Source organism: Hippoglossus hippoglossus, chromosome 9 (genome assembly GCF_009819705.1).
Source record: "Hippoglossus hippoglossus isolate fHipHip1 chromosome 9, fHipHip1.pri, whole genome shotgun sequence".
NCBI lineage: Eukaryota > Metazoa > Chordata > Actinopteri > Pleuronectiformes > Pleuronectidae > Hippoglossus > Hippoglossus hippoglossus.
Genome location: NC_047159.1, coordinates 13,045,940 through 13,070,700, shown reverse-complemented (window position 1 = coordinate 13,070,700; position 24,761 = coordinate 13,045,940). Strand labels below are relative to the sequence as shown.

Here is a 24,761-nt window from a genome sequence, read left to right as displayed (position 1 = left end):
ATATCATCTGATCACAGTGAGGATTAGTTTAAATGTATATGTATTTATTCATTCATTGAAATCTTTGTTAGTATTCTTTGTTTGTTTTATTTAGAATGGGACAAACCTCACCTGATCACAGTGACGATCAGTTTAAATGTATATGTATTTGTTTATTTATTTATTTAGTTGTTGTTTTGTTTGCTCCATGGCGCCTGCGCTTCACAGCTCCGGCTCTGATTGGCTGAGACGATGGACCTGTATTTCCGGTACCACCCACACAGCCGCACTGATGTTTTTACCGTGACCAGAAACTGTCAATCGTGTTTTGCTCCCGCTCACAATGACCTCACCTGGGCTCGTGCTGGTGATACTCGCGCTGTCTCTTTGTCCAGGTAAGATATTTACGTCATCGTCCCGCATCATCAGAGGAGCGGCCTCCGCTCACATTCTTCGGTCATGATCAGATTCGTATCGCATTTTCTGATTGATGCGGAGATATGTGACTGTTTGTCCTGATTTCTCTGTGTGTGTGTTTTAAAGGAGACTGCAGGTTCATCACAGACACTTTGTCTCTCATCAGACAGGAAGCCCTGGTAATCTTCCTTATTTCCCGTATCTCTCAACATTAATTTCAAAATAATACATACAGGCAAACTCCTCCTCTTACAATCTCTCTCAAAGACATATTTTTATAGGTGGGCTTTCTCATAGCTCTGATCTTACAATCTACTTTGATCTTATTATGTTTTATTTTGTCTTGATTTTACTCTTTTCTCGTGTGTTGAATTTTGTATTTCTGTTTTCTTATTGTTTGTTTTTTGTAACCGTTTCCATTTTATATTTAGAATTTTTAACTTGTAAAGCACCTTGTGACTGTGTTATGAAAGGTGCAGTATAAATAAAGTGTATTTCTACTATTACAGTCCTCTGAAACAGAAAAATGTCAGTCTCACTACATTCTCCTGTTTTGCATGTATGTGTTTATTTCTTTTTAAATAGCAAAACTGTTAGAGATGGGTTTTTTTTATATTTACAGTCTGTCTGCTTTAGCAGCAAATATTTTGGTGGGCTCCTATTAAAATGTGCACGCGGTGACAAAACACGGACAATCTCATGCTTTGTTTGGAATTTAATTGTTTTAACATGACTGTACTTGGCCTGAACAATCTTCCCCCTGTGGCCTCTCCTCACCAGACACTGGACACGTGTTCAGAATGCAGACAGGTCGTCCAGCTGTCCGCTAACATGATCTCCAGCAGGGACACTAAGGTGAGGACGTCTGTGATTCACTTTAACTTTACTGATGATCACATGCGTTTGATTTGAAAGAATGGCAGCCACATCCAGCAGCTGGGGTCCCTGTAATATCCTGTATCCTATCTACTGTGCTTTTGCAGGAAACTGTGTATGAAGGCTTGCATGCTCTCTGCCAGCGCTTCCCGCGTGAACAGGCATCACAGTGCGACTCACAGGTGAAGACGTATTTGCCCAAAGTGCTGCATCAAACACCTGGTCACCTGGTGAGTTTAGCCTCTAGTCACGCTTCTTTTTAGATACATGGAAAAACAACAACCACAAATGCCTTCAGTGATACGACTATGACTTTTTGAATGTCATATTGTGTGTGTGTGTGTTTTTGTAGAAGCCAGTCGAGACTTGTGTGGCTCTTGGACTTTGTGCTGCCCACAAGGAGGAGGAGCTGCTGAAACTTCCCCACCATGCCGCTGATAAAGACATTTCCAGCTCTGCGCTTGGCACAGCCATCAGCAGCTATGTCAGTATGAGTCAGTAGAAGTGGGACACAAAAAGTATAAAAGTGAAACTTGTGTAAATGGCCCACTCACCAGCTAATCCTCTCTCTCTAGGAGCAGTTCAACCCAGCTTGCTCCCTGTGTCTGTTTGTCATCAAGAAACTGGAGACCCTTTTGCCTAAAAACATGACTGAGGTGACTTTTTCCCCATGTTGCAGTGTATTGACTACGGCGCGTGTCCCTCACTATGCATCACATGATGTAAATGTCACTGTCTGACCTGTCTCGCCCTGCAGGAAGCTTTAATGAAGCTGATGGGAGAGGTCTGTGACCTTCTACCTGAGAGCTACAAGGACCAATGTGATGAGTTCATCAGTAAATACGGCGTAGAGATAGTAGAGTTCCTCCTGTCGTCTGCTGCCCCTCAGACTATATGTACTCTTCTGCACCTGTGTTTGTTTGAGGAGCAGCTTCCTCCAGGTCAGTCCCAAAAAAAAAACACACTCACTCATAGTTTGTTTACAGGTTAATGTGTGTGGAACCATACACTTCCTCACTGTCACTAATTTAACACCCTACTGGTTTCACAGGGACGTTCCTCCCCTCGGACTGCGAGTCGTGCCGCACGCTGGCTGTGCTGAGCCGACTGCACCTGGCTCCTAACTCCACCGAACCTCAGACCTCGTCTTTCCTGCAGTCTGTGTGTGTCCTTCACCCCAATGCCATCCAAAAGGTTTGGCCCTTAACTTATACTCCCAATACTCTTTATACTCTAACAACAAAATTCACAAATCACTACAACATTAAAAGAGGTTCAGCCAGTCAACATGTTTTATCCGTGTCCACACTGGCATCTTATGTAGTTACCCAGCCTATAATGCCTCTACATATCCTGTTACTTCTTCTTTTGTCTTTCTGCAATAAAAACGATTTCCTCTCGTGCTCTTTTCAGTGCCAAGCTTTCACCCAAATCTATGGCTCCCGACTGCAGAAGGTTTTGGGAAACCAGAAGGAGGCTCCACATGCTTGTGAAGTAAGAACAAGCTTTTGTAAGGATAGAATAAAATAGAATGGGATCAAATTGAAAGCCGTTACCGACAGTGCTATACCTGGTTAGTGCATACAATTGAAAAAATAATAAACAAGTCAATAAAGTAAAAAAGATATAGATATAAATTAGATTTAAAAAATCGTCAGCAGATTGCTCAGTCCAGAATAGTTGATGTAGTGTTTTTTCATATTTATTTAGAGTTTGAATAGCTGTTGGGGGGGGAAATGATTACTAAGTTTTAAAAAGCGCCTCCCTGAGGGCAGAGGGTCAAACAGGTGGCGGCCAGGGGACAGGACGGATATGTACAATGGCCTACGTCAATGAAGGGAAGAAAATGAAACATGGCCAAAGAAGTATTATTGATGTGGTTTTGTAATAGTATAAGAGACTTCTTCGCCAGAGGTGAAATGACTATGAACAATCTTTATTTGACTTACTAACTTAATGTGTCACAGAATGATGAGCCCACATCCACACAACACTAGTCACAAAGAGTGTAACGTCTTAAATGCTCACACACTCACATCGTTGTGTCTCTTCTGATCTGCAGAGAGCTGATCTGTGTGTTGCCTTGAAAAAGACGGAGCCGCTGGGGAAGCGTCGTTGCACTGAAGGACCATATTGTTAGTTTAACAGTGATGCACAGGTCAGTCCCATTTTCTGAAAATTGCAGTGAAATACAGCTGAAACACATGCATGTTGTTCAGCAGCCACTAGCTGCACTGGTCACACATACAGCTGCACTACCTGATGCAGTTTTAAGTAGAATTGGGATTTTGTGAATAATTTGTTTCCCATATTTTATGTCTGTGTACTTTTGTCTTTACAGGTTTTCTGTGACAACACATGGAAGATGATTAAACCAAACTGTAGTTACATGTACACAAATAATCACTTTCTTGTATCAAATGATTCCACTTATAAGTTTTGCACTTTACTTTTTATTACTTTTGGGTAAATTATTCATCCCACTATTTCAATCAGCCATAAATATTCATCATGAACTATTCTGGTTTGCATGCTTGTGTCACGAGACCAGGGCCGGGATTCAGTCTGAAACGGCAGTTTAGTCAAATGTAATGCACAGTACAATATGTATGTCACTATGAATGTGAAAATGCTTAGCTGTAAGCTGAACCCTCAATATGTATTAAAGACAGTTTGGACAATTGATTTCTACTTATCCTTTTCTCTCACTGCTGTTCCATGACACCTGGTGCAAATGTCCAAATACATATAAAATATTAACCTATAATCATTAATTGCAAGTTAGAGATCGAACTTCATGTCTTCACTCGCTAAGAGCGGTCTCCAGCGGTGGAAAACAAACCAATGCTAACCTGTTTGGTTTCTGCTGAAGTAAGCATGCTTCCATGCGAACTAAAACCAGTTTGGACATTCCCAACGCGTCACTTTCCAATAGTGAGTCACTGTAGCTTCCAGGCTTCCCTGAAGAAGTATTGCTGTTCAGAGTCCATATTATAAACTCTTGTCCTGTAAACACACTTATGTCTGAATCTCTTGGCCAGCGACCGCCACCACTAACCACAAAGGAGCCACGTTTTTCTTCAAATTTAGTTTTTAAAATTCAACAGACAGAGACGCATGTTCTGGAGCTTGTTTATTTAGAAACTTCCACATAGTAAAAAGATAAAACAGTGAAAAAAACATGGAAACATTTACATGTATTCGCTTTTTTGTGACTATAAACACAAAGTCTTGACGCTCTCTCGCCACTCTTTTTCTATTTTGTTAAATTCAATCACTTAAATACCCAGTTCATCTCATAATGGTGACATCACTTCAGGCCAATCACAGTGAAAAAGAAAATCCTGGCTCGCTTACGCCTCTTTGTGGTTGTTTGTGTCATCGGCACACTCTTGTCTCTTCCAGATCTAGAAACGGTTAAAATTAAACAATTAGTACCAATAGGAGCACAAAACAAATCTGCAATCTAAGCTTCCTTGTTAAATTCAAAGACTATTTTTGATTCATAATCATTTAAAAACTTTGAAATAAGATTCAGATAAAAACCGGTTGCTATCAACATCTTTCTAGTGACACTAACAAAATGCATCATCACAAGTTTCACCAAGAAATTCTAAGTATTTCTCCCCACACTAACTTTATTGTTGTCAGAGGCTCTGAAATCACCAAGTTCATGGCTGAAACACCAGATTAAATAAATTCTATTGTTTGTTTACATTTTTTATTTGTATCTTTACAAAAGGGATGATTTCACAACAGTAAATTCATACAGATGAGGATGAATGAGTAAAGGGCTTATTTTTCATATTACATAGAATTACATCCTAAATAGTCAAAACTATATTCTGCAACCGTCTGTTCTCTACAAATTGAAAGACATACAAGTGTGATACTGTGAATGCCATCGGATTAAAGGGGATACCTGTTGCATAGAGAATTATGGAGTCACGGCACTGTACCATTTACATTCTCCAACACAAAACCACAATGAGTGGGAGGACTTGCCTGGATGTAGGCTTCCGACAACGTGATCATCTGGGGGAGAATGTCGATCACCTGAAGGTCCTGCATCTCGTACCACTTCCCAGTTCCCTGATTAAACAAAAAGACACTTCAGAACAGATGATCAGCAAAACGATGATCAAATCTAATGCTTTTCTTAGATTGTTTGTGGTTATTGTAACAAAGAAAAAAATTATAATATATCTCCTTGCGACCTACATGATGCAGAACATGTATTCTGTAGGCTCCCTCAGTGGGTTTCCCATCATGCACTACGTTGGCGACGAGGTCATAAGTTGTGCACTTCTCTGTAACTTGAGCTTCTTCTGTCAAGTACTCACGAAGGTCTACATTCCTGTATAAGAAATTGAAAAGTGATAACATAAACAAGTGCATATTTATACATGAAGACAAAATACACACAACCTATACATCACTATTTACAAGAGTTTATTCAAAGACAACCGCTGTACATCATAGTTACAGCAGTCACTTTAAATTAGAGCCTACAAACACCACCTGACAGTATATGTGCAGCACTTACGTGATGGGGAAGTTGACAATTGTTGGGTTCTTTTCCACAAAGAAGTTGTTCTTGGTGAATCTTTTGATGCAGAAAATGAGGTACGGAGGAAGTTTGGTCAACTGGAACCTTTTGAGAAAATTCTCTTTGTAGGTTTTGTATTCCTGAATATAAAGAAGAAAGGAAAGTGTGTAGATTATAATTTATAGGTGTAATATCTAAATTACAATCCAGTCTTAGCTCAGAATATCTTTTAGTAAAGACAACTGCATGGTCACATTGTAGCATTTACAATAGTCTGTACCTTCTCTGTGCTGCCGGTGAACTTGCCCAAGATGTGGAAGAGGGGGACCTGGGGGATGATAAGCTGCTCTTTCTCATCCTTGTACAGTGGAGCTGTTGGGAGGTCAAGTGTCAGAAACAGGAAGGTGGACTCAGACATCTGTTCCTGGTATTCCTCCGTCACAAGTAATGCCTCTTTCTCCTCGGGTGGCTGGGAAATAATTACAGTTACAATTAAATTGTATCAAAAAACATATATATAAATTAAATATTCACAGGAAGGTGGCAGGTGAAAAATAATATTCTCTCTGCCCCATGTCTTATATCTGCGCTTCAAAACTGAAGAACAATTTTGACTGGGCCTCTAATTTTGACAATAAGAGAAATAAATCTTTTTAATTTTGGTCAAGCACTTTGTTTAAGTAGTATATACATTACACACACACACACACACACATATATACATGTATATAAATAATCTGACTTCATTGATAACATGATTCATATGACAGTTAATTAGTTCAAATAATAGCAAACTTACTAAATCTGGGTGTGGAAGTTTCTTGGAGAAGATTCTCATGGAGCCTTGAAATGCTTGCGTAATGATTGCTATGAAGGAAGAAAGACAAAAGGCAGCATTTTCCACAGTATTAATTACATTTATGATGGAAATGGGGTGCACGCATACGTGCCCAAAGGTTGCTCTCACGTGCAATAGATTCCAAGTAACAGGTACACAGACAAAAGGGTGTGATGGAAATCTGGATATACAAGAGGCTGGAAACACCAGAGTTATCTACGTGTATTTTAATAGGGGCTTTCTGCAGAAAGGATCAACACAGAGAGTCACAAGGATCTCAGAGTGAAGATGCAGGACACGCAAATGCAAGCATCTTATATAGGAGAACTAAGGGCTGTCTCTCTGAACCAGTTCAGACTGGTTCTGTAGGCGCAGGAGAGAGAGGAATCTAAACATAAACAACTGATTTACATGTGTTTCCTAAGGAGATAAGCAGACATACATTCCGTTCTTTGGAGGGTAAATAAGTGGCAAAAGGGTCTGGCAGTTTTCAGGTCATCAACAGTTCAGACCATAAAACAGCTCAGGTCATAAAAGTCTTTAGACAAGGCTGCAAAAACTTACTTTCTAAATACAAATAGTTTGTCAACCATACTTAGTTAATTTTTCCACTACAAGGGGCACCGACAAGTTCACGTGTAAGAGAAATAAATGCATTGATGCCACATCTGCAGCGATCGCCGAACACAGCAGCAGAACAGCACGACCAAGCACACAGCAAATAGCGCTACACACACCAACTTAGAGATCTCTAATGTTATTATGAGAGATGTAGAACATGTTTTGGCACATTATGAAACTGTGGCTGGACCAATTAGAATATGTATGTACACAAAGTGTAGATAATAAATTGGAAACACTACATGAGGACAAATTAGCTACCATAGCAAAAAAAGAAATAAACTAATTCAATAGAAAATTGTATTTGAGTTTGTTCTTCCACTCCTAACAATTTACTATTAACATGACAAAAAACTGTTCATGTACATGAAACGTCTTTAATTCTCCTACTCACATGGCTTTTTCTTTGTGCCTCCAAGAGCCCCATGCAGAGCATTCAAGAACCACGTCATAAAGTCCACAGCATCTCCTGCAGAAACGAAAACAAACAATCAGAGCCACAACCTACCGTACTTCACTGTACTGGGATGCGTTGTGACACAAATCTTACCTTGCTTGGTAATTTGGAAGTTCTTCTTGCTGCACAACACCACGGCCTGCAGCATCTCATGGGGAGACACGTGGGCCTTGAAGTTTCTCGGATTCCAAAGTTTGCGCATCAGCTCCCCGAACCTCTGCACCAAGAGGAACATGATGTCCCCCGGTGGCCTGCGGATTCCTTTGTAGTTCTCCTCCTCCAGGAAGTAGTTTCGCAAAGGTGGAACGTTGGAAAAAGCCTAAGAAGAAGAAGCAAATAAAAAAAGGATGGGTTATTTTTAAGTTTATGACTATGCCCAGATAATGTCCACTGTGGCAGTTTTGTCATACCTGTAACACCACGTTGGCATAGTCATTAGCTTTGATGTTGTTGAGCCCAACAATGCCTGGTAGGTACGTCGTACCATCATAGGCTCGGTACAGTTTTCCTTGCTTGTCCAGTCCTGAAATGTGCTGCTTGGTGAAAGTTGGCTTGAGCACATACTGTAGAAAAAGACGTGCCAACAAATTAGTGACACAAAACTGAAGTTTGAAAACGATAAAATGATAAAACGTGCCAGTATTGACAATGTTATATTTTGAGAGAGACATGTTACAGTAACATTAATAGTGCTTTAAAATAATCTTTGATCAATGCTCTAACAGATATTAAAGCATGAGTGTCACAGCATTACATACATATACCAATCAGGTGCACTCATTTGACAAAAGACGCTCGACTGATTGCAGTGGAATCTGCCTTCATCTGACGAAAAATTGCCCCCCTCTGGGGGCAATGGCCGATATTTTGGGACTTCCGGAGAAGACAGTAGATATCTGGACCAAGACTTCATCTTCCATTTGCTAAACACTGTTTAGCAAACAGCTATCTACATTATGCAGATGAAATAAAAAGCTGATAGCCAGTGCATTTTGGTCAATGTGTTTCGCCTCTTTTGCTCTCCACACAATCTTGCAGACAACCAAAGCCTGCTTAAACGTGATTGGTCAGACAAGAAACAGGAACATGAAGGCTTCTAACCCCCAAATCTTGTCCCTCACCTACAGATTCTGCATATTCACATGCCGACTCGGTTTATAGAGAATAATTTTGGTGTGACCTTGCTGTGATGTAACCTTTCACACGAGACAATGGCAATATTTAAGCTGTATCCAAATATATAATGTATACATACCCAATCTCACAAATATACCCATTCATAGCATAATATCAGCAATGCACTATTTCATTTCTCCACTCTACAGTCAGTCTTTTTCACTGCGAGGTTTGCGTTAACTAAAAAATTTGCTCAATCATAAATGCAATTCAAGTTCAAGTAAAGAAAGCATCATCACTTGTGGTTGTACTTACAGTGATGTCCTCCAGTGAAGAGTCAATGATCTCATAGTTGTCTGGCAGACAGTAAAACTTGAGTGTGTGCAGATTGAGGAACACATGGTGGGTAAACTGGACGCTGTGAGTGTAGGCATGGGACTTCAGTCCTCTACCTGCAGTGAAGCACACATGAGTTAAGTCAGTCCCCGCACAACCAAGCGTTTCAATGTGGTGGACTCTCAGATCATTCACTCACCCTGGAAGTATTTCCCACATATGAGGCAGGCGTAGACGTTGATGTGGGACAGAGAGATGGAGCAGAGCTTCTCAAAGTCAAAGTCCAACACGCTCCTGTAGGATCAACAGGCAGAAGGGGAGATCAGCTGCAGGGCAATGGAGCAGGACTGAGCTAACTAGCATTTAGCACTAACATAAACAGTGAACAGTCAAGTGAACTTTCTCTTGCCTGTTTATGGTGTCGAGATACGGGCAGTGGCGACTTCTCCGGTCTTCTGCTACACGTGTTCGGCCTATTTTAACTGCCGCTGCAACACAAAAGCAAACAGTCAATACAGTTAATGCCCAATCAGCTGGGTGAACGCTAGCTAAACATGCTAAGCTAACCCAGGAGAGCGTGTAATATTTATGGGTATGGTGCTTTTGATACACGGGGTGCACTGAAAGGGCGGTGTTAAAAACGACAACGAAGAGATATCAAGCGAGCCGTCTCTGATGCTGGGCGAGCGAGTGATACAAATCCAACGCATGTTTAGCTAACTGTGCGTAAAGTAGCCACCTGCTAATCAAACGACGTGCAGACGTTAGCAGTAAATATATTTACCTCCGTCATCGCTGTCGTCTTCTTCGTCGTCGTCGTCCACCTCAGCTTCTCTTTCTCGTTTCAGAGAAACCATCATCGCTGTTATCTTGCGAATGTAAAGTCAAACTAACAGAGAAAGGCTCAACTTTGAGTGGGTCAGATGAATGAGTCGCACAACGTGTGCGTCGACGCTCGCGGTGTTTGTGCGTCGCCGTTCGAAAATAACAAAAATAACTATCCCGGAGTTTAGAGCCACATCGATCTTTGAGCTGCTCAGGGGCCAAAACCAACGTGACAACTAGTATAATTTTAAATATATAGTATTCGTTTTTATTGGAACCAATTTCAATGTTTTAATGTTGTGATGCGTTTGTAAAATTCAATGTAAAACAATGTTTTTGGTTAGGCTAGATTTACAAACTCCGTGAGTGTTGCGGTCGGCCAACGAATTACCGTTGGCTAGCATGTAGCTTTTTGTCAGTGCTCTGATTGAGACTTGAAGCAAACATTAGCGCCATTAGCTCCTAAATACTGTCCCAGTCTCAGGGCTGCTGGTTGAAATGGATATTCTGAGAGACGACGAAGAGGATGAGCTGAAATACAAGCGCGCGGGGCGCTTGGACATGAGCCACGGCTTCCTGCACCATATCCGGAGGAACCAGATTGCTAGGTGATTTCCTTAACTGCTGTTAGCTTGTGTTAGCAGAGAGCATGCTAGCCAGCTCACAGCATCCAGCCACAATATCTGGAGCTGAAGCTACTTTTATCGGATTTTAAATAGAAGTTGATGTGATCGCGAATAAAGATTCATATGTTTAAGTTGCATCATTGTTAAAACACGTCAAAAGTGAAAGTGCATGCAAAGGTCGCACAGGCCTATTGATCAAAGTTATGTTTAGTTTAAAATTCTGAAGTTAAAACAACATGAAACAGTTTAACTTGAAGAGCAGCTTGTTTTTAAAACAGTTATCATTATGTAAAGTAACACTAGAGCATGACCTGCTCGTGTTTAACCAGGTTAGAAGGTGACATGTGTCTTTCTCAGAGCAATAACAAAATGTTGATCCCCTGCCTCTTCCAGGGATGACTATGATAAGAAGGTGAAGGAAGCCAAAGAGCTGCAGCTGCGGAGGCACACCACAACCCCCAGACGACCCCGTCGACCTGACATCCAAGTGTACCATCCACGGCGGAGACGTAAGATCCAGCTGCCCATGACCTGGGCTCCTGCTGTTGATGGTGCAGCCACTGAATAAGAGTGAAGAGAGGGTTTGTGTGTGCTTGTTTTGCAGATGGATCAGAACCAGGGGCTGGTGCTGAGGCTGAGGAGTGGAACGAGAGTGGGTCGAGCACAGAGACTGAAACGCACGGGACTGAACTCTTCTGGCTCGACTATCAGGCCGACTCCGGTGCCATTACGTCCTTCCTTGTGCACAAGGTACCCACACATCCCCCTTTTTATCTGATGTTTCTTGCCTTTTGTGTGATTTCTTCCTCTAAAGTTTTGTTGGTTCAACATTTTTCCCTGTTTTTTTCTGTTTGTTAAGGATGATAAGCCTGAGATGGTAGTGGAAAGTGTTGCGGAAAAGAACAGCTTGGATTCAGCCATGAGGGCAGCTCTGGTGGCTCGGATTCGAAAGGAAATGGACAAAAGACGGGACAAACGCTGAGTGATATCAAAAGCAAGAATGTGATGTCAAAGGCACTACAGGCAAAGCCCTGTGGAATAATATTTCGTTCACAGTTCTGTGCTCTTCCGTGAGCGCTGTTCACATTGTTGGAGGAATAATGAGGAACTGGGTCCTGTGCAGCCGCTGTCAGCAGAGATCCCAATGTGTTCTCCAACAAAGTTTTCTGTTATTAAAGGAGAAGGAACCACAGTTGGTACAGACAGTGAGGTGTGGAGAGGTCACGTTCACTGCATTTTACACATCTTATACCGTTACCTCATACAAGGACTGAACACATTGTTGACTGGACCTATACATGTTTGTTTCAGAAAGGACTTTGACAGAACACTGTTAACCTTGATCCTCCACTGAACATGTTTGTGTTTCCTCTGTTTACAAAAATCTAGGTTTTGTATTGAAACTGTTTCTGGTAAAAAGTTAAGATCAGAATAGCAGCCTGTCACCGATCCTATGTTGTGAATGTGAGAGTTCAGTTTTGGTTCGTATTGAGTTGAAGAGTTTAGTGGATGTTGCCATGATGCTGTGTTTGTGTGGCAACTGTGTTTTGTTGTTTTCAGTATTATAATTTATTCAGGGTTGTTGAAAGACTTATTTTTGATACTGTAATATATTTGACAACAACTCTTTAAATGTACAGTGACATAAAAATCATTATTTACTGTCCAAATGTGACTGTGTCTTTTTCTCAATGTATCGCTGGCATATTTAATGTTAGAAGGAAAAATAACAGAGCAACACATTGTAAAACACTGATATTACACACCACGTTTTCAGCAGGTGGCGCTATGAATCCATTTTCAACTGCACATTCCTGTATAGCCTGTATTTTACATGAGCCTGACCTGCTGTTCTCATACTTTCAGATTAGATTGTATTGTCTCTAGGTGCATAGTAGCACTTTATCTGTATAAACATGACTATACAATGTCATTTCCATGTTATTTTGTGAAAGAAGGCGGTTCATAAAATATAACTTCAAACTTTTTCTTGTTAAGAATGTAAGGAAAAGACTCCAGATCTGAGGAGCTCTGATGGTCTGGTGCTGAACATGAACCATTACATCCCTGATCTGCGCATCTGTTGCATGTCAGTTCTCATCTGCCCCCCCCCCCCCCCCACCACTTATTTCCTGTCATTTCTCCACCATCAGTTAATTAACAGAGATAAAAGTGGTGAAAGGGTCACATTCCCCTTCAAAACTTCTCTGTAAGTTTTTACATGACGGTGTTTATTGCACCAAACATGTTTTCATGCCTGTGTCGAAAGGTAGATACGTCACACCTGTCTCCTGGCTGTGGAAAAAAAGGTTGACTTGACATTTGGACGGATTAGCTGTTGATCCAGTCTTTAGTAAGAGATTAGTTCATTGTTTTCGTAAATGCATAAACAGTTTGCACACATCACCCTCTGGCCACATGGCAGGCCAAATCCCCAGTGTTATGCAAAGGCTTGTCAAGGAGGAGCAGGTTCTGCCGGCCTATTGGTGGAGCAGAGACATTCCCCAGCAGATTGTCAACGCCTTGCTCCAGCTCACTTTACATTCCCCAATCTGCATGTGACTGACGTTTATGAGCAGAGAAATACACGGTCACCTACTCGGCTGTTTCACCAGCTCTCAATTGGCTCAGTGTGAACCAATCACAGCCCACACCTTCCCCTTTACCCCCTTTACTGTAGTATCACATTAACGAATTACATAATCTGAAACTGTACTTCTGTGAGTCACACAACAAATGTTTTGTATGATTTAAATGTGCAGTTTAATGAAGTACCTTTTGTGACTGGGAGTATTTCAGTTACTGTTTAATTAGAAAGACAGATTTTTTATCATTTTCTGCCAAACTGCATCTTAAAAAGTGTGTTACCATTGTTAAGCATCTATTGCTGTGCATTTGTATTAAAACTGTGTCTCACATTTGTAGATAATCATATACTCGTATAGAACAGGATAGAATAGAATAGAACTTTCGAAAATCGTATTCGACTCACCACAAGTCTTCACCGTTTGAAATTCCATTCACAAAGTCTGCCCTTTTTATTTATTGAGGTACTTAACTTTTCAGTACTTATGTAAATGTTGCAAACAAAGTTCCATTGTTAAACACAGAAGTGCAAAATATCGGCCACCCCTCTGTCTGTTTGGTTTGTGGCATTCTAGTTACTTTGATGGCAGAAAAATATTTATATTTATCCATTGTTTTCTCTTTTATTTATTTAGGTTATTTAAATGAGGCTCGAGGCGTCCTGCATCGTCTTCTATTGTCTCTTGAATTCTCTCTTTTTTTTTACTTGCTTGTGTGATTATTTTCTTTCTTAAATGCATCAGTAACCTACTGCCCCTTGACATGCTCATGATATTCAAATCATTTCGTAGTTTCCAATAGTATCAGCACGTCTACTTCTTTTTCACACTCCTGTTTTTGAATGTTTCACCTGCTTTGACTTTTCTCAACCTTTGAAAGTGATTTCAGAGACGGCTGTTACATAACCTGCTGTGGAATCTAGACAGGGTTGGGCATATTGACAAATTGGGTCTTATACAGCTTTGTCAAAAGTTAGGATCGAATTTTGGCACATCTCCAGAGCTACTGAGAACGATGTTGCATAACAGTGATGGTAATCGAGACGCAGGTAGACAAAAAGGTATGTGTGTCCTTGGATGCACATTTGTGACCTTCATAATATGGCAGATTGTTATAAGGATAAGGCCTTTTATTACTCCGCAAACCCAAAACACACATATACATTGCAAAGAAACTCACAACTACCATCCACACAAAAACAACACACTTGCATTCCATTCTGCTGTGGTATCAATGTACTCAAATAATTGTGAAAAAAAAACTAATATATGCACGGTTTATATCCTACATATAAATACAATGGTGGGAAAAATAGTTGGAAACATTTGAAGCAAAAACATCTTTAGTTTCTTTCTGTATGGTGAGATTCAAATTGTTCACTCTCCTTGTGAATCCGAATCAGTTTGAAGTGCACTAACATTTTGAAAGGAAATGGAGTCGATTATCACATGAGCAAAATGCTGAAGGAGCAATTCGTGGATTTCCCTTCCTGCAAGAGTGCAACAGCAAGCTCGTACATATATTGCATCAGCTGCCACCCAATCCAAAGAAGAAATCCCACTGCCCTCACTGTGAGAAAGACCTTATCTGACCAATAATATTTGGTCTTGACATTTTGTTTAAGAAATCCCTCGTGCGTTGTTTGGTCTCGTGTGTGAGCTGCTGCACAGTTGGTGACCTCGGAGCTCGTTGTAGTCTGAAGAATCAGCCCAGAGCCCAAATGCTCCAAAAAGCTAAAAGACCGCAGTGATGCAGTGCTCGAGGTGCCTCAGAAATGTGCAGGGAATGTGTTGCTATGCTGTCGAGGCACAGTCTCACACTTATATTATTGCTGCCCAGTGCCTTTCAGTATCCAGCAGTAGTGGTGCAGGGGTGAGGGATCTTGCCCATTCAAGGCTGTGGGACATAATCCTCAGCACAACCTGATCCCACCATTCAGAGATAAATATAGATGTTGGACTGAGCCAGTGTGGCAGAGGAAACGCACAGCTGCTGTGTCACTTCAACTGACTTAAGGTCCAAATATGATGACTTAGTAGAAATGAGTATCCATATCGTGATTTACAGGTTCTAATTACGGTTACGTAATTAGTTACATGAGGTACATGAGACGAGCTTTCAGAGACAAGGACTGCTTCCAGACATTAAGGTCATATAATACCAGCTTCCAGGAGAGAGAAATCTTAAAAAGTAAACTCTCATGACCCTCAGAGGATGGGCAGTGTAGATCATGGATGTGTATTTTGATATTTGTGATATAATAATTCTAGAAATCCACAGAGCACTTTATTTTTACTCTTTCTTGACATGTATTTCTTGTGCATAATGATAAAAAACTGAAAGTGGTGGGCAACACCACAGACTGCTCAGGTTTGATGGTATTATCTCCAATGCAGTTATTTAATTTTCCACAATCCTAGTGCAACGATCACATGAACAACCCACAAATCAACTCATTCACTCACAAAGCTGTCTGAGTCAATGTGGCAAATCCAGTTATACAGAAAAGGTTTGTTGGGTTCGCACTTCAGCCCTGAGCTGCCTCCACAGATTCTCTGCAACAACAAGATTTGATGCGAGAAACTCTGAAACTTGAGGAGTTTCAGTCAAGATCTAAAGTAAAGATAATTCAGGAACAAAGCAGTTCACCGATATTCCACTGTAAAAGACAGAATAAGGTTTGATTCGTTTTCACAGTTCCACGAAGCCCACAAATGCCAAGAAATACATCTGTAACTCTACTGGTCTAATTTATCATGCTCATACAGAGATTTGTTCTGATTTACACATCATGTCCCTTCTTCTTGTCACTTTAAAAAAAATCCATTAAGACACAATATCCGTCATTGTTGTAAGGTTTTGTTTTTTACATTATTCAACACTGAATAGCTGACAAACATAGAATACAACAAAAATAGAAACGTGAGGGCATCACAACAGGGGAAGTATAACGTAAAGAAAATAAATTAGTATAACTCATCGATGCTAAATCTAATGGAAAATTTGCCAAAATAAAACCCAATAAAAGATAATAGAAAAAAAAAAAAGTTAGGCAATGACACATTATCTAAAAAGATGTTCAATCATACCAGTCATGTCGGTTTTGATCATTTTTGTTTTGAGGTTTTATTTAACGAGAAGATGTCTTTGTAAATTACCAGTTACCCTGAAGCATCAGAAAGCTCCCGCAGAAAACAACTTCATTCATGTTCTTCAACTTGAATATTATCAATTCGGTGTTGACCCTGAATGACGGATTTAAGAGTGAGTCGTGAAGTGAGATTTTAACCCGAGGACATTTTCCCAAAGATGATTCCAGGCTCAGAGATAATGATTCAAAACCCGACTCACTATGTGAATGAGCAGGAAAAGATGAATAAGTTATTGATCTTTGTGATAAATGAGCCAAGGTGACATGAGGCTTCACTCCATGTGATTCCCATGGATTAGACAAGTCTTTGTTCATATTGTCCGTGACAAATTTTGTCCCTTAAGGACATGGAATACATCAGTTCAAGGTTTACACACACAGATAGAATATTCTAGTGAAGTCCTCCATGTTTGGTTTTCTATCTTCACACTTTCCAATCACTGTGTCAACATCAGAAGCATTGCTATCATGTGTTTTTGTAGCCACTGTGTTGGGAGACCTTCACAAATATGATTTACTTCTATATTACATTTTAGACTCATTTTTATTAATAGTTGAAGTTGTTTGGTGGTTATCATTTAATTACTGAATTATGCTGTGTTAACTGGTAATAACCGCGTCGTGATAATGAAATTATTGCACGTCCTCAGATGAAATTGATCATTGCCCTATTCCTGACTCGGTCTCTGTATATATATTCCGTACTGGGTAATGTAATGGTTACTGGCTGTTGTAACTGTTTATCTAACACTCTCTACTTGGGCTTTTGTAGCAGTACCAAACCAACATGATACAGAACGTCAAACACCTAATAACAAAAGCACAATAAAACATGGAAGCACTTTGAAATGCACCTTAAAAGGAAACATTTTCATCCCTCGCTATTTGATCCTTTACCGCATCTACATTTACATTGTTATTGTTTTAATACATGAACGCTTGCTTACAGCCAAACCAAGGCCTTCGAGATTCACCATCTCTTTGTGCTTGGGTTACAATGCCAATATGTCAAAGTTCAACGCGAGCTGCAAATGACCAGCCAAAGAGCGAGCGTGTTTATTCTGTTATGTCTAACCTCTGCTACTGATCCAAGGTCCGCTCTGACATGTGAATTCCTCTGGTAATCTAAAAAGGTCATTCAGATGCTGTCAGAGTAACCTTTTGAACATGACGGTCTTATTGACAAACAGTAAGTTAAAGCTCTTGTTAAAAGACACAGAATGTCGGTGCTGTTACTATTAACTGCTGTTACTATCTGAAAACCCTTTCACCGCTTTTAAAATAAATGCTTTTGTTAACTTGGGCTTCAGGATTCTCCATTTACTAACTTTTTAAACACTGGACTCTGATTATTGAAGAAAAGAATGATCATTGATGTAAATGCATGATGATTAAATACTTACTTCTGCTATAACCTCACCCAAGGTCTGTGTTATTAACATGACACAGAAGAAAATAACAAGTACTTAAAACCTAACTTTAAAATGAGCTCAATAAAAAGTAAAACCAGAATGACACTAAGTAAAATGCATTTACCTCCACCCAGGCCCAACAGTCCCCTTATGAAGACACATTTGTGTCTTTTTTTAGTTGGATCTGCATCAAATTGCACACACACACAAATATAAATTCCTTAAACAAGTCTGTTTTTCTATATTGAGATCTTTTAATTAAGGAACATGTTGAAAAACAATCCTATCTCATAATCTTAATCACTCCACAATGTCATGGAGCAGCAGAGTAGTTTTTCCTGTGTAACAACCTTTTTTTCCCAATGAATAAATAATGTGTGAGCCAAATGGCATGTGTTGATCGAGGGTGTTTTGGCCTCTGGGCTGTTGCTGGGATCAGGTTGAACACCTACAACTTTCACAATGCCAGCACCATGACAAATTTCATTCCTTGCACCAGCAGATTTGACCTGTTTTCAGGCTGCTGCCCGGGGCAGTTGTCTGTGCCAGTCATCCCAGAGCCATTACACCTGTCAAACCAGAATTAAACTGACCATTTTATTAGGTGCAGGCAGCTGTCGAAGGTTAAACTCTTGACGTCAGCATTGCTTAAAACTGCAGCAGATTGAGGAAGATGTTCAACCCACCTACATCCTGCAAAATCTTCAGATACTTCAATTGTCTTACATCCAGCACAGGGGAAATAAATGTTTTGACTGACTTTTAGAAGCACAATCATTTCAAAGTAGACTTGCAGTGGCTTTGTTGTATTCAATGCCTCCCAGCACTTTTCTACTGTTACATGTCAAAATATATTTAGTAAAAAAACAGCAAATAGGATTTATTTATAGTGGTATTTGGCTAAGGTGATAAGAATTGGTTAAAAACAGACTCATCACGACAATACCAGTTATTCACAAGAAAATATACGGAGCCACAGACACTTTTAAGGAGTAGTTGTTTATTACAGAGCATAAAGAAACTACCCATTTGACATGAAGCATAACAGTATGAGCTACTTGTTCCTCTGGAAGTTTAACGCATGTTGGTGGGAGGAGAAAAAAAGCAAATAAGGAGTAGAGGAAATAGAAAAGGCACTCTTAACTTACTGTAGCCAACAGGATGCTCTCGAGTGGTAAAAGGGAACAAAAAACCAACTCTATCCAACACATGGGGATGGCCATGTAAACAAGGCTGGTTTCTCTGTACTACACCAACCAAATGTTGCCATCCCGTTCGTGAGGATAGGCCAGAGCCAGAGAATTGCACCAGACATTCAGGGGATTTTAAACTAACCCACCTAAAAACAACATCTGTAGTCTAAAAAATAAAATGGTTGTAAAATCGTCATCAATGGTAGCCAGTGACCCTTTCTCTTGAGGCAGACCAAAGCTTTTCTGTAGTACACTCTGGGGCCCCAAGCAAAACACTGAAAATTGATCAAGTCAGGAGGAATTCAAGATTCAATGTTTTTAAAGCTGCCTTCTGAAATATCGGCTTCTCTGTATCCACGCCGCGTTTCAGAGAACAAATAAATAGACGAGGTTTGATTCCTAGCCAATAAGATCAATAACAACACACCCCTTTAAGGATACAGATGGGAGCCAGGTTTCTCTGTAGCTACACCTGCCATCTATATACATAGAGGGGTAAAAGGGGCTTTCAGTCAAACCATAAAAAAAGCTTGTGAAACTACATTTTAAAAAGGGCTCACTTAAAATTGAATTTCAATGCATAAACAATCCAATTTTACCATCGTCAAGTATAATCAATACCTCTGCAGACCAGAGCAGTGACATAGCAGCTTCTGACTTTTCTGTATTACGTCAGAAAACAGCAACGGTCTGTAGGGGCATCTGAGGTTTTAGGCTCATGTAAGAGCTTATATAATTACAATTTGGCGCACCCCATAGCCTGCAATGCACAGCATTTTTAGTGACAACAAGCAACAACCCTTTAATTTTAATTGTGCCATTCTAACATCCTCCACAAAGACGAGGGAATAAAGCCAACAAAAAAAAAGGAAAAAGAATAGTGGGTCAGGAAATTATTGTATCAGACTGACGAGGAGGAATGTTTAGAAAAAAGCTAAACTTGTTTGGGAAGATGCCAAATAACAGGATCTCCAACTTTCAAATTCTGCTTCTAAATGGACGAGAACATTTTAAGATGCAGATTAATTTTGTAGCACCAGTATATTACATGGGGTGTTGCATATTGCCCAATATGCTCCCGCCGTGACACTGATTAAAAGGCTGACACTATTGACGAGTGTGGAATGCCAAAAGAACACAGCTATTCAGGGCCTATCACAACGAGAAGCGAGGGAACCTCAAGACGTGGGAGAACATTAAGTACTACAGTGCATGGGTTCATGGAACCCATCCAATAGTTTAACAGATTCTGAGGCATGCCTCCTAGGACCCAGCAAGATACTGCGACCAGCAGAAAACAGAAACAAGACAAGGGAGGGAGGGAAGTGGAGTGAGAGGAAGGAGTCATGTGTTAAATGATACCATTACTATGAGAGATAAGGGCTTTTCACCCCCTGGAACCTTGGAGGCTTCTCTGTAGTATACACCAACAAGCCTGGGGGGGAAAAGCTTAACAGGTTTAGCATTTTAGTTTTTTGGGCACCTCCCATGGGAAGGAGTCTCGGCCAAAGTGGCCATACGCTGCGGTCTTCTGATACAAGGGCTTCTTCAGATCCAGCTCCCTGGAATACATAATCAACATATTTAGCAGCAGTCAGTGGGAAACAGCAGATGCACACGTTCATACTCACACAGGCATTACACTCACATTAGCCAGTGGGGAGTGTCAAGAGCCACCAAAACAAAAACCAGGGTTTACTAAAGCGGCTGGTAAAGTGGGAAACATGTGAAGCTTCGACACTTACCCTGCCAACCAAACTGGACACTGTAGCTTGCAGATGGAAACCGCCCTCAACGGAGAAAATGCTTATTTAACTAGAAGCTAGAAGGCTTCTTTAAGTCAGGCAACATTTGTATCTGCCCCAAATAATTAGACTTTAGCCCAAACTAATACCCATGTGAGTAACCTACTTTGCCATGTATTTAAGTAGAAAGGAATATGGCAAACTCAGCTTTCAATCAGAGGTGAAAGCACCGGCTGTAGCAAAGGAAAACATCAGCTGGGCAGTTTTCACAATAAATCTATCTGAATTTTAAATCAACTACCTAAGTAAAACTACATAAAAAAGGCAAATTCAAGGAACGGGAGAAAGTAGCGAGCCAGAAGCTGAGGTAGCAGCTGGTGTCGGGGGGTTATACATTACCTGACGATGACTCCAGGACGGAGATCAAAGTTCTTCTTCACAATGTCAAGCAGCTCCCTCTCACTCTTGTTGGATGTCCCGTAGTGAAAGATAGAAATGGAGAGGGGATGGGCAACTCCAATGGCATAGGACACCTAATACAGCACATATTTATTATATATCAAGCATATACAAAAATTGAAGAACTCAGACAGAAACTCTTGCAGCCCAACTCTCTAATATGAAGACAGGTGAACGGTGACAACCTCTTACCTGGACCAAAACTCTTCTGCAGAGCTCAGCCTTCACTAGAGACTTGGCCACCCAGCGTGCGGCATAAGCAGCAGAGCGGTCAACCTTAGTGTAATCCTTCCCAGAGAAGGCTCCACCACCATGAGCTCCCCAGCCTCCATAAGTGTCAACAATGATTTTACGTCCAGTGAGGCCAGCATCACCCTGTAATGGAGGGAACGGGGGTTAAGCAGGTAACTAACAGAGTATAAGCACTTTCTGAAAGACACACCCTCTGACATTTACCTGCGGACCCCCTATGACAAATCGTCCACTAGGCTGCAGGTGATAGATGGTGTCGTCATCCAAATAGATGCAGGGCACAACAGCTTTGACGACTTTCTCCTTCAGGGCATCTCTCATCTCCTCCAGGCAAATGTCCTCATCGTGCTGCACAGAGACAACAACCGTATGCACACGCACCGGGAGCATGGCGCCGCGGTCCTGGCGGTACTGCACAGTAACCTGGGAAGGATGCAAAAATGGAAATGAGCAACATTTCCCAGACAAGATAATTTGCAGTAGTTCAGCACAAGAGTGACAGCTCCACCTGTGTCTTTGAGTCTGGCCGGAGCCACGGAAGAGTGCCATCACGGCGCAGTTCAGCCATCTTAGCGTTCAGCTTGTGGGCAAGGACAATTGTGAGAGGCATGCACTCCTCAGTCTCATCAGTGGCATATCCAAACATCAAGCCCTGTAGAGCAAGCATCAAATACCCAGTGTTTAATGAACAAGACAGTTAACTCAAGAACAAACACGGCAGATCAAGATGTTTATGTCTCCGCTGACCTGGTCACCAGCTCCAATGTCCTCCTCATTGCGGTCAACGTGGACACCCTGAGCGATGTCAGGAGACTGCTGCTCCAAAGCCACAAGAACATTGCAGGTCTTATAGTCGAAGCCTGTGCAAGAGACAGCAGCCGATCAAGACACCAGTCATTAAGATAAATAATTATGCATCTTTAAATCTTAAAGAACAGAAAACATGCCATACCTTTGGATGAGTCATCATATCCAATTTGTCGGATGGTGTCCCGGACAACCTTCTGATAGTCTACAGTGGCACGAGATGTCACCTCACCAGCCAAAAGGATCATCCCAGTCTTGGCAACAGTCTCTGCCAGAAGAGAAAAATGTGAGAAGACATAAGCAAGAGACAAACCCCCACATGTAAACACCCGAGGTGAGCCAACAAACACAGGACGGACAGAATCGAACTTACCACATGCAACTTTGGCATCAGGATCCTGCTTGAGGTGGGCGTCCAGAACCGCATCGCTGATCTGATCGCAGATCTTGTCTGAAAAGAGCGAACACACATGACTGAACACCGGCGTCAATAACAGACGGCCACAAAAGACCCGATCACGAGGTGTGGAGATGAACTACGGCAGATTAGCGCCACCGGCTCGGTTCGAGCTCGGTGGGAGTGGCCCGAGCCCCTCCACAGTCGCCATTTCGGCATGTGCACGTGTGTGGAGGACGGAGGGAGCGCGGGCAACTAACCGGGAAACAGGACGGAAACGTGAAACGTCATTACGTTGAATTAATCACATAAAGCGATGTTAAAACATTAAGTCACCGAGTTCCATGTGCAGGATGATGTCTCGCCAGTCACCGGGCTGGATACGACACTTTTAAGATTACGTTCAATAAGCAATCAAATATAACGCGATGTGACAAAGCAGTAAATGTCGGGGACACACACACACACACGGGGTGGTGTGTTTATCACCGGTGGACCGGACACGCGGTAGCATCATCCAAGATTAGCTAGCTTACGTTAGCAAGCGGCGCGTGCTCCTCAGACCGAGCCAGCTACATTTTACGTAGCGGTTAAGGCCGTAACTCTCGACTGTGAATAGCGTGAACAGCGTTTCCCTCAGCCTGCAGTGAAATAACACGAGGGACAAACAGCGGTGAACGCGGCACATTTCGCCCGGACAGGCTCGCGTGAGGCCGGCGACTTACCGGGGTGTCCTTCCCCGACCGACTCTGAGGTGAACAAGAAGCAGTCCTCGTCAATGAGGGAGTTGTGGAAACCGTTCATCTGTCCGTTCATCATGGTTGACGGCGGCTTCTGGGCGCGTAGTGTGAATAGTGATATGACGCTGATATGCAGCTGCTTTGGTTCAAGTTTAATACGGACAAGTGTGTTTTTCTGTCCTCACTAGACGCACAACGACCTCACCGCGTTGATCCTGGTGCCTGAGCCTCATGGCGCAGAGCCCCTGTATTTATAACACTGCTCTGACGTCACGGCAAGGTGGCCCGTACCATCGAGTCCATCGGGGGGGGGAGCTAAAATACTGTAACCATAGACTGTATATACAAAAAAAAACTGTAACCCAGAGGGAAAGATTGGGCGATGAATAATAATAATTAATTTGTGTAGCACTATTCATTACAAGTGACAAAGTGCTTTACAACAAGCTCTATTAATATTGATAAAAAGCAGTTTGTGTATTTGGATTTATGTACTGAGATATGTGCTTTATCAACAGGCTACATTTTAATACATTCTAATGACCATGTTGTGCCCAAAGTACGTATTATTATTATTATGAGGGGAGAGGATGGTTTTGTTGCCACAGTCGTGAACATCCTTCTTATTTACTGATATTAGATCCACGTGATACTTCCTTCTGCCATCACTGTGTTTAATGACCACAGAACACATAGTTTGGACCAACAGTTCAACTCTTTGATGAAGTAGTGGAGGACACTAACTTCAATCCCAGTGACACTAAAATTGATCTTCAAAATTGCCTGTGCGATACACAGGCGACCTGTCCAGGCTGTACCCCACCTCTCGCCCAAAGTCCACTAGGATTGGCTCCAGCTCCCCCCTAAGACCCTCAGAGGATAAGCAGTATAGACGATGAAAGAATGTCAATGAGATGTAGTATTATCAGAATCAATACATTGAGTGTGCTACAGTGCAGAGTGGTGACCTTAGGCTGTTAAAATATTGCGCTGACTTGACACTCCTGTTGTTCAATCTGCATCTTTTATCTTAGCAATTACCTCACCGCCTCTGAAGAGTATGTCAGTGTTTGACGGTGGAATTGAATAATATTGTCATAAATCAGTAAAGGTGTTTGGACCTTGTGCTGTGTTGTGATTTCTCATCTGATGCCCAGGCTATAAACCCTACCATTCTTAAATCATAAAAGTTGTTATGAATGATTTTCATTTTCCTCGATGGCATCAGACGTCCACACTCATCCGTCTTGTATTTCTTCATTCTGTAGCTTTAATGTTGCATTGCTCTTTACAACGTCATATGACAAACACCTAATGTATTTGTGTGTGATGTGTTTTTGTATCACAGGTCTAAGTACCAGACTACAAATAAATGTTTC

At 41.4% G+C, this 24,761-nt stretch overlaps 4 protein-coding genes across 5 annotated transcripts; 2 read left to right on the top strand and 2 right to left on the bottom strand.

Annotated features, from left to right (window-relative positions):
* The first annotated feature begins 212 nt into the window (after nucleotides 1–212).
* Nucleotides 213–3,953, top strand: sftpbb (surfactant protein Bb). The gene is made up of 11 exons (XM_034596911.1): nucleotides 213–374; nucleotides 523–575; nucleotides 1,177–1,251; nucleotides 1,380–1,502; nucleotides 1,625–1,756; nucleotides 1,848–1,928; nucleotides 2,030–2,213; nucleotides 2,324–2,466; nucleotides 2,686–2,766; nucleotides 3,335–3,430; nucleotides 3,614–3,953. The coding sequence occupies exons 1-10, from the start codon at nucleotides 323–325 to the stop codon at nucleotides 3,410–3,412; spliced, it is 1,002 nt and encodes a 333-aa protein (XP_034452802.1). The 5' UTR covers nucleotides 213–322; the 3' UTR covers nucleotides 3,413–3,430; nucleotides 3,614–3,953.
* A 437-nt stretch (nucleotides 3,954–4,390) lies between these two features.
* usp39 (ubiquitin specific peptidase 39) lies at nucleotides 4,391–11,017 on the bottom strand. Of its 2 annotated transcripts, XM_034596903.1 has the most exons (13): nucleotides 9,974–11,017; nucleotides 9,599–9,677; nucleotides 9,389–9,483; nucleotides 9,169–9,305; nucleotides 8,148–8,300; nucleotides 7,831–8,056; nucleotides 7,675–7,749; nucleotides 6,621–6,688; nucleotides 6,102–6,290; nucleotides 5,819–5,961; nucleotides 5,494–5,629; nucleotides 5,278–5,364; nucleotides 4,391–4,679 (listed from the first exon to the last, which is right to left on the bottom strand). In XM_034596903.1, exons 1-13 carry the CDS (start codon nucleotides 10,047–10,049, stop codon nucleotides 4,626–4,628), a joined length of 1,518 nt encoding a protein of 505 aa, XP_034452794.1. In that variant the 5' UTR covers nucleotides 10,050–11,017; the 3' UTR covers nucleotides 4,391–4,625. The 2 variants fall into 2 exon arrangements, with proteins under 2 accessions (XP_034452794.1, XP_034452793.1); XM_034596902.1 differs by lacking the exon at nucleotides 4,391–4,679 and having other exon boundaries at nucleotides 5,203–5,364; nucleotides 9,974–10,154.
* Nucleotides 10,483–12,020, top strand: c9h2orf68 (chromosome 9 C2orf68 homolog). The gene is made up of 4 exons (XM_034596929.1): nucleotides 10,483–10,622; nucleotides 11,034–11,149; nucleotides 11,245–11,390; nucleotides 11,500–12,020. Exons 1-4 carry the CDS (start codon nucleotides 10,513–10,515, stop codon nucleotides 11,620–11,622), a joined length of 495 nt encoding a protein of 164 aa, XP_034452820.1. The 5' UTR covers nucleotides 10,483–10,512; the 3' UTR covers nucleotides 11,623–12,020.
* Nucleotides 12,021–18,770: 6,750 nt separating this feature from the next.
* mat2ab (methionine adenosyltransferase II, alpha b) lies at nucleotides 18,771–23,606 on the bottom strand. Its single transcript, XM_034596909.1, has 9 exons — nucleotides 23,368–23,606; nucleotides 22,619–22,696; nucleotides 22,391–22,513; nucleotides 22,186–22,298; nucleotides 21,947–22,090; nucleotides 21,643–21,861; nucleotides 21,379–21,561; nucleotides 21,127–21,260; nucleotides 18,771–20,544 (listed from the first exon to the last, which is right to left on the bottom strand). Exons 1-9 carry the CDS (start codon nucleotides 23,459–23,461, stop codon nucleotides 20,442–20,444), a joined length of 1,191 nt encoding a protein of 396 aa, XP_034452800.1. The 5' UTR covers nucleotides 23,462–23,606; the 3' UTR covers nucleotides 18,771–20,441.
* Between the last annotated feature and the right edge of the window lie 1,155 nt (nucleotides 23,607–24,761).

Excerpts from the sequence above, each read along its gene's own strand:
- sftpbb (XM_034596911.1), top strand. The coding sequence starts at position 323 with ATGACCTCACCTGGGCTCGTGCTGGTGATACTCGCGCTGTCTCTTTGT. Across the intron at positions 2,214-2,323 it reads TGAGGAGCAGCTTCCTCCAG|GGACGTTCCTCCCCTCGGAC; the intron begins GTCAGTCCCAAA and ends CTGGTTTCACAG. Across the intron at positions 2,467-2,685 it reads ACCCCAATGCCATCCAAAAG|TGCCAAGCTTTCACCCAAAT; the intron begins GTTTGGCCCTTA and ends TGCTCTTTTCAG.
- usp39 (XM_034596902.1), bottom strand. The coding sequence starts at position 10,049 with ATGATGGTTTCTCTGAAACGAGAAAGAGAAGCTGAGGTGGACGACGAC. Across the intron at positions 6,689-7,674 it reads AGGCACAAAGAAAAAGCCAT|CAATCATTACGCAAGCATTT; the intron begins GTGAGTAGGAGA and ends CTTCCTTCATAG. Across the intron at positions 5,962-6,101 it reads TCACCGGCAGCACAGAGAAG|GAATACAAAACCTACAAAGA; the intron begins GTACAGACTATT and ends CTTTATATTCAG.
- c9h2orf68 (XM_034596929.1), top strand. The coding sequence starts at position 10,513 with ATGGATATTCTGAGAGACGACGAAGAGGATGAGCTGAAATACAAGCGC. Across the intron at positions 10,623-11,033 it reads CGGAGGAACCAGATTGCTAG|GGATGACTATGATAAGAAGG; the intron begins GTGATTTCCTTA and ends TGCCTCTTCCAG. Across the intron at positions 11,150-11,244 it reads GTACCATCCACGGCGGAGAC|ATGGATCAGAACCAGGGGCT; the intron begins GTAAGATCCAGC and ends CTTGTTTTGCAG.
- mat2ab (XM_034596909.1), bottom strand. The coding sequence starts at position 23,461 with ATGATGAACGGACAGATGAACGGTTTCCACAACTCCCTCATTGACGAG. Across the intron at positions 22,697-23,367 it reads GGTCGGGGAAGGACACCCCG|ACAAGATCTGCGATCAGATC; the intron begins GTAAGTCGCCGG and ends CGCTCTTTTCAG. Across the intron at positions 21,261-21,378 it reads GCAGAAGAGTTTTGGTCCAG|GTGTCCTATGCCATTGGAGT; the intron begins GTAAGAGGTTGT and ends GTGCTGTATTAG.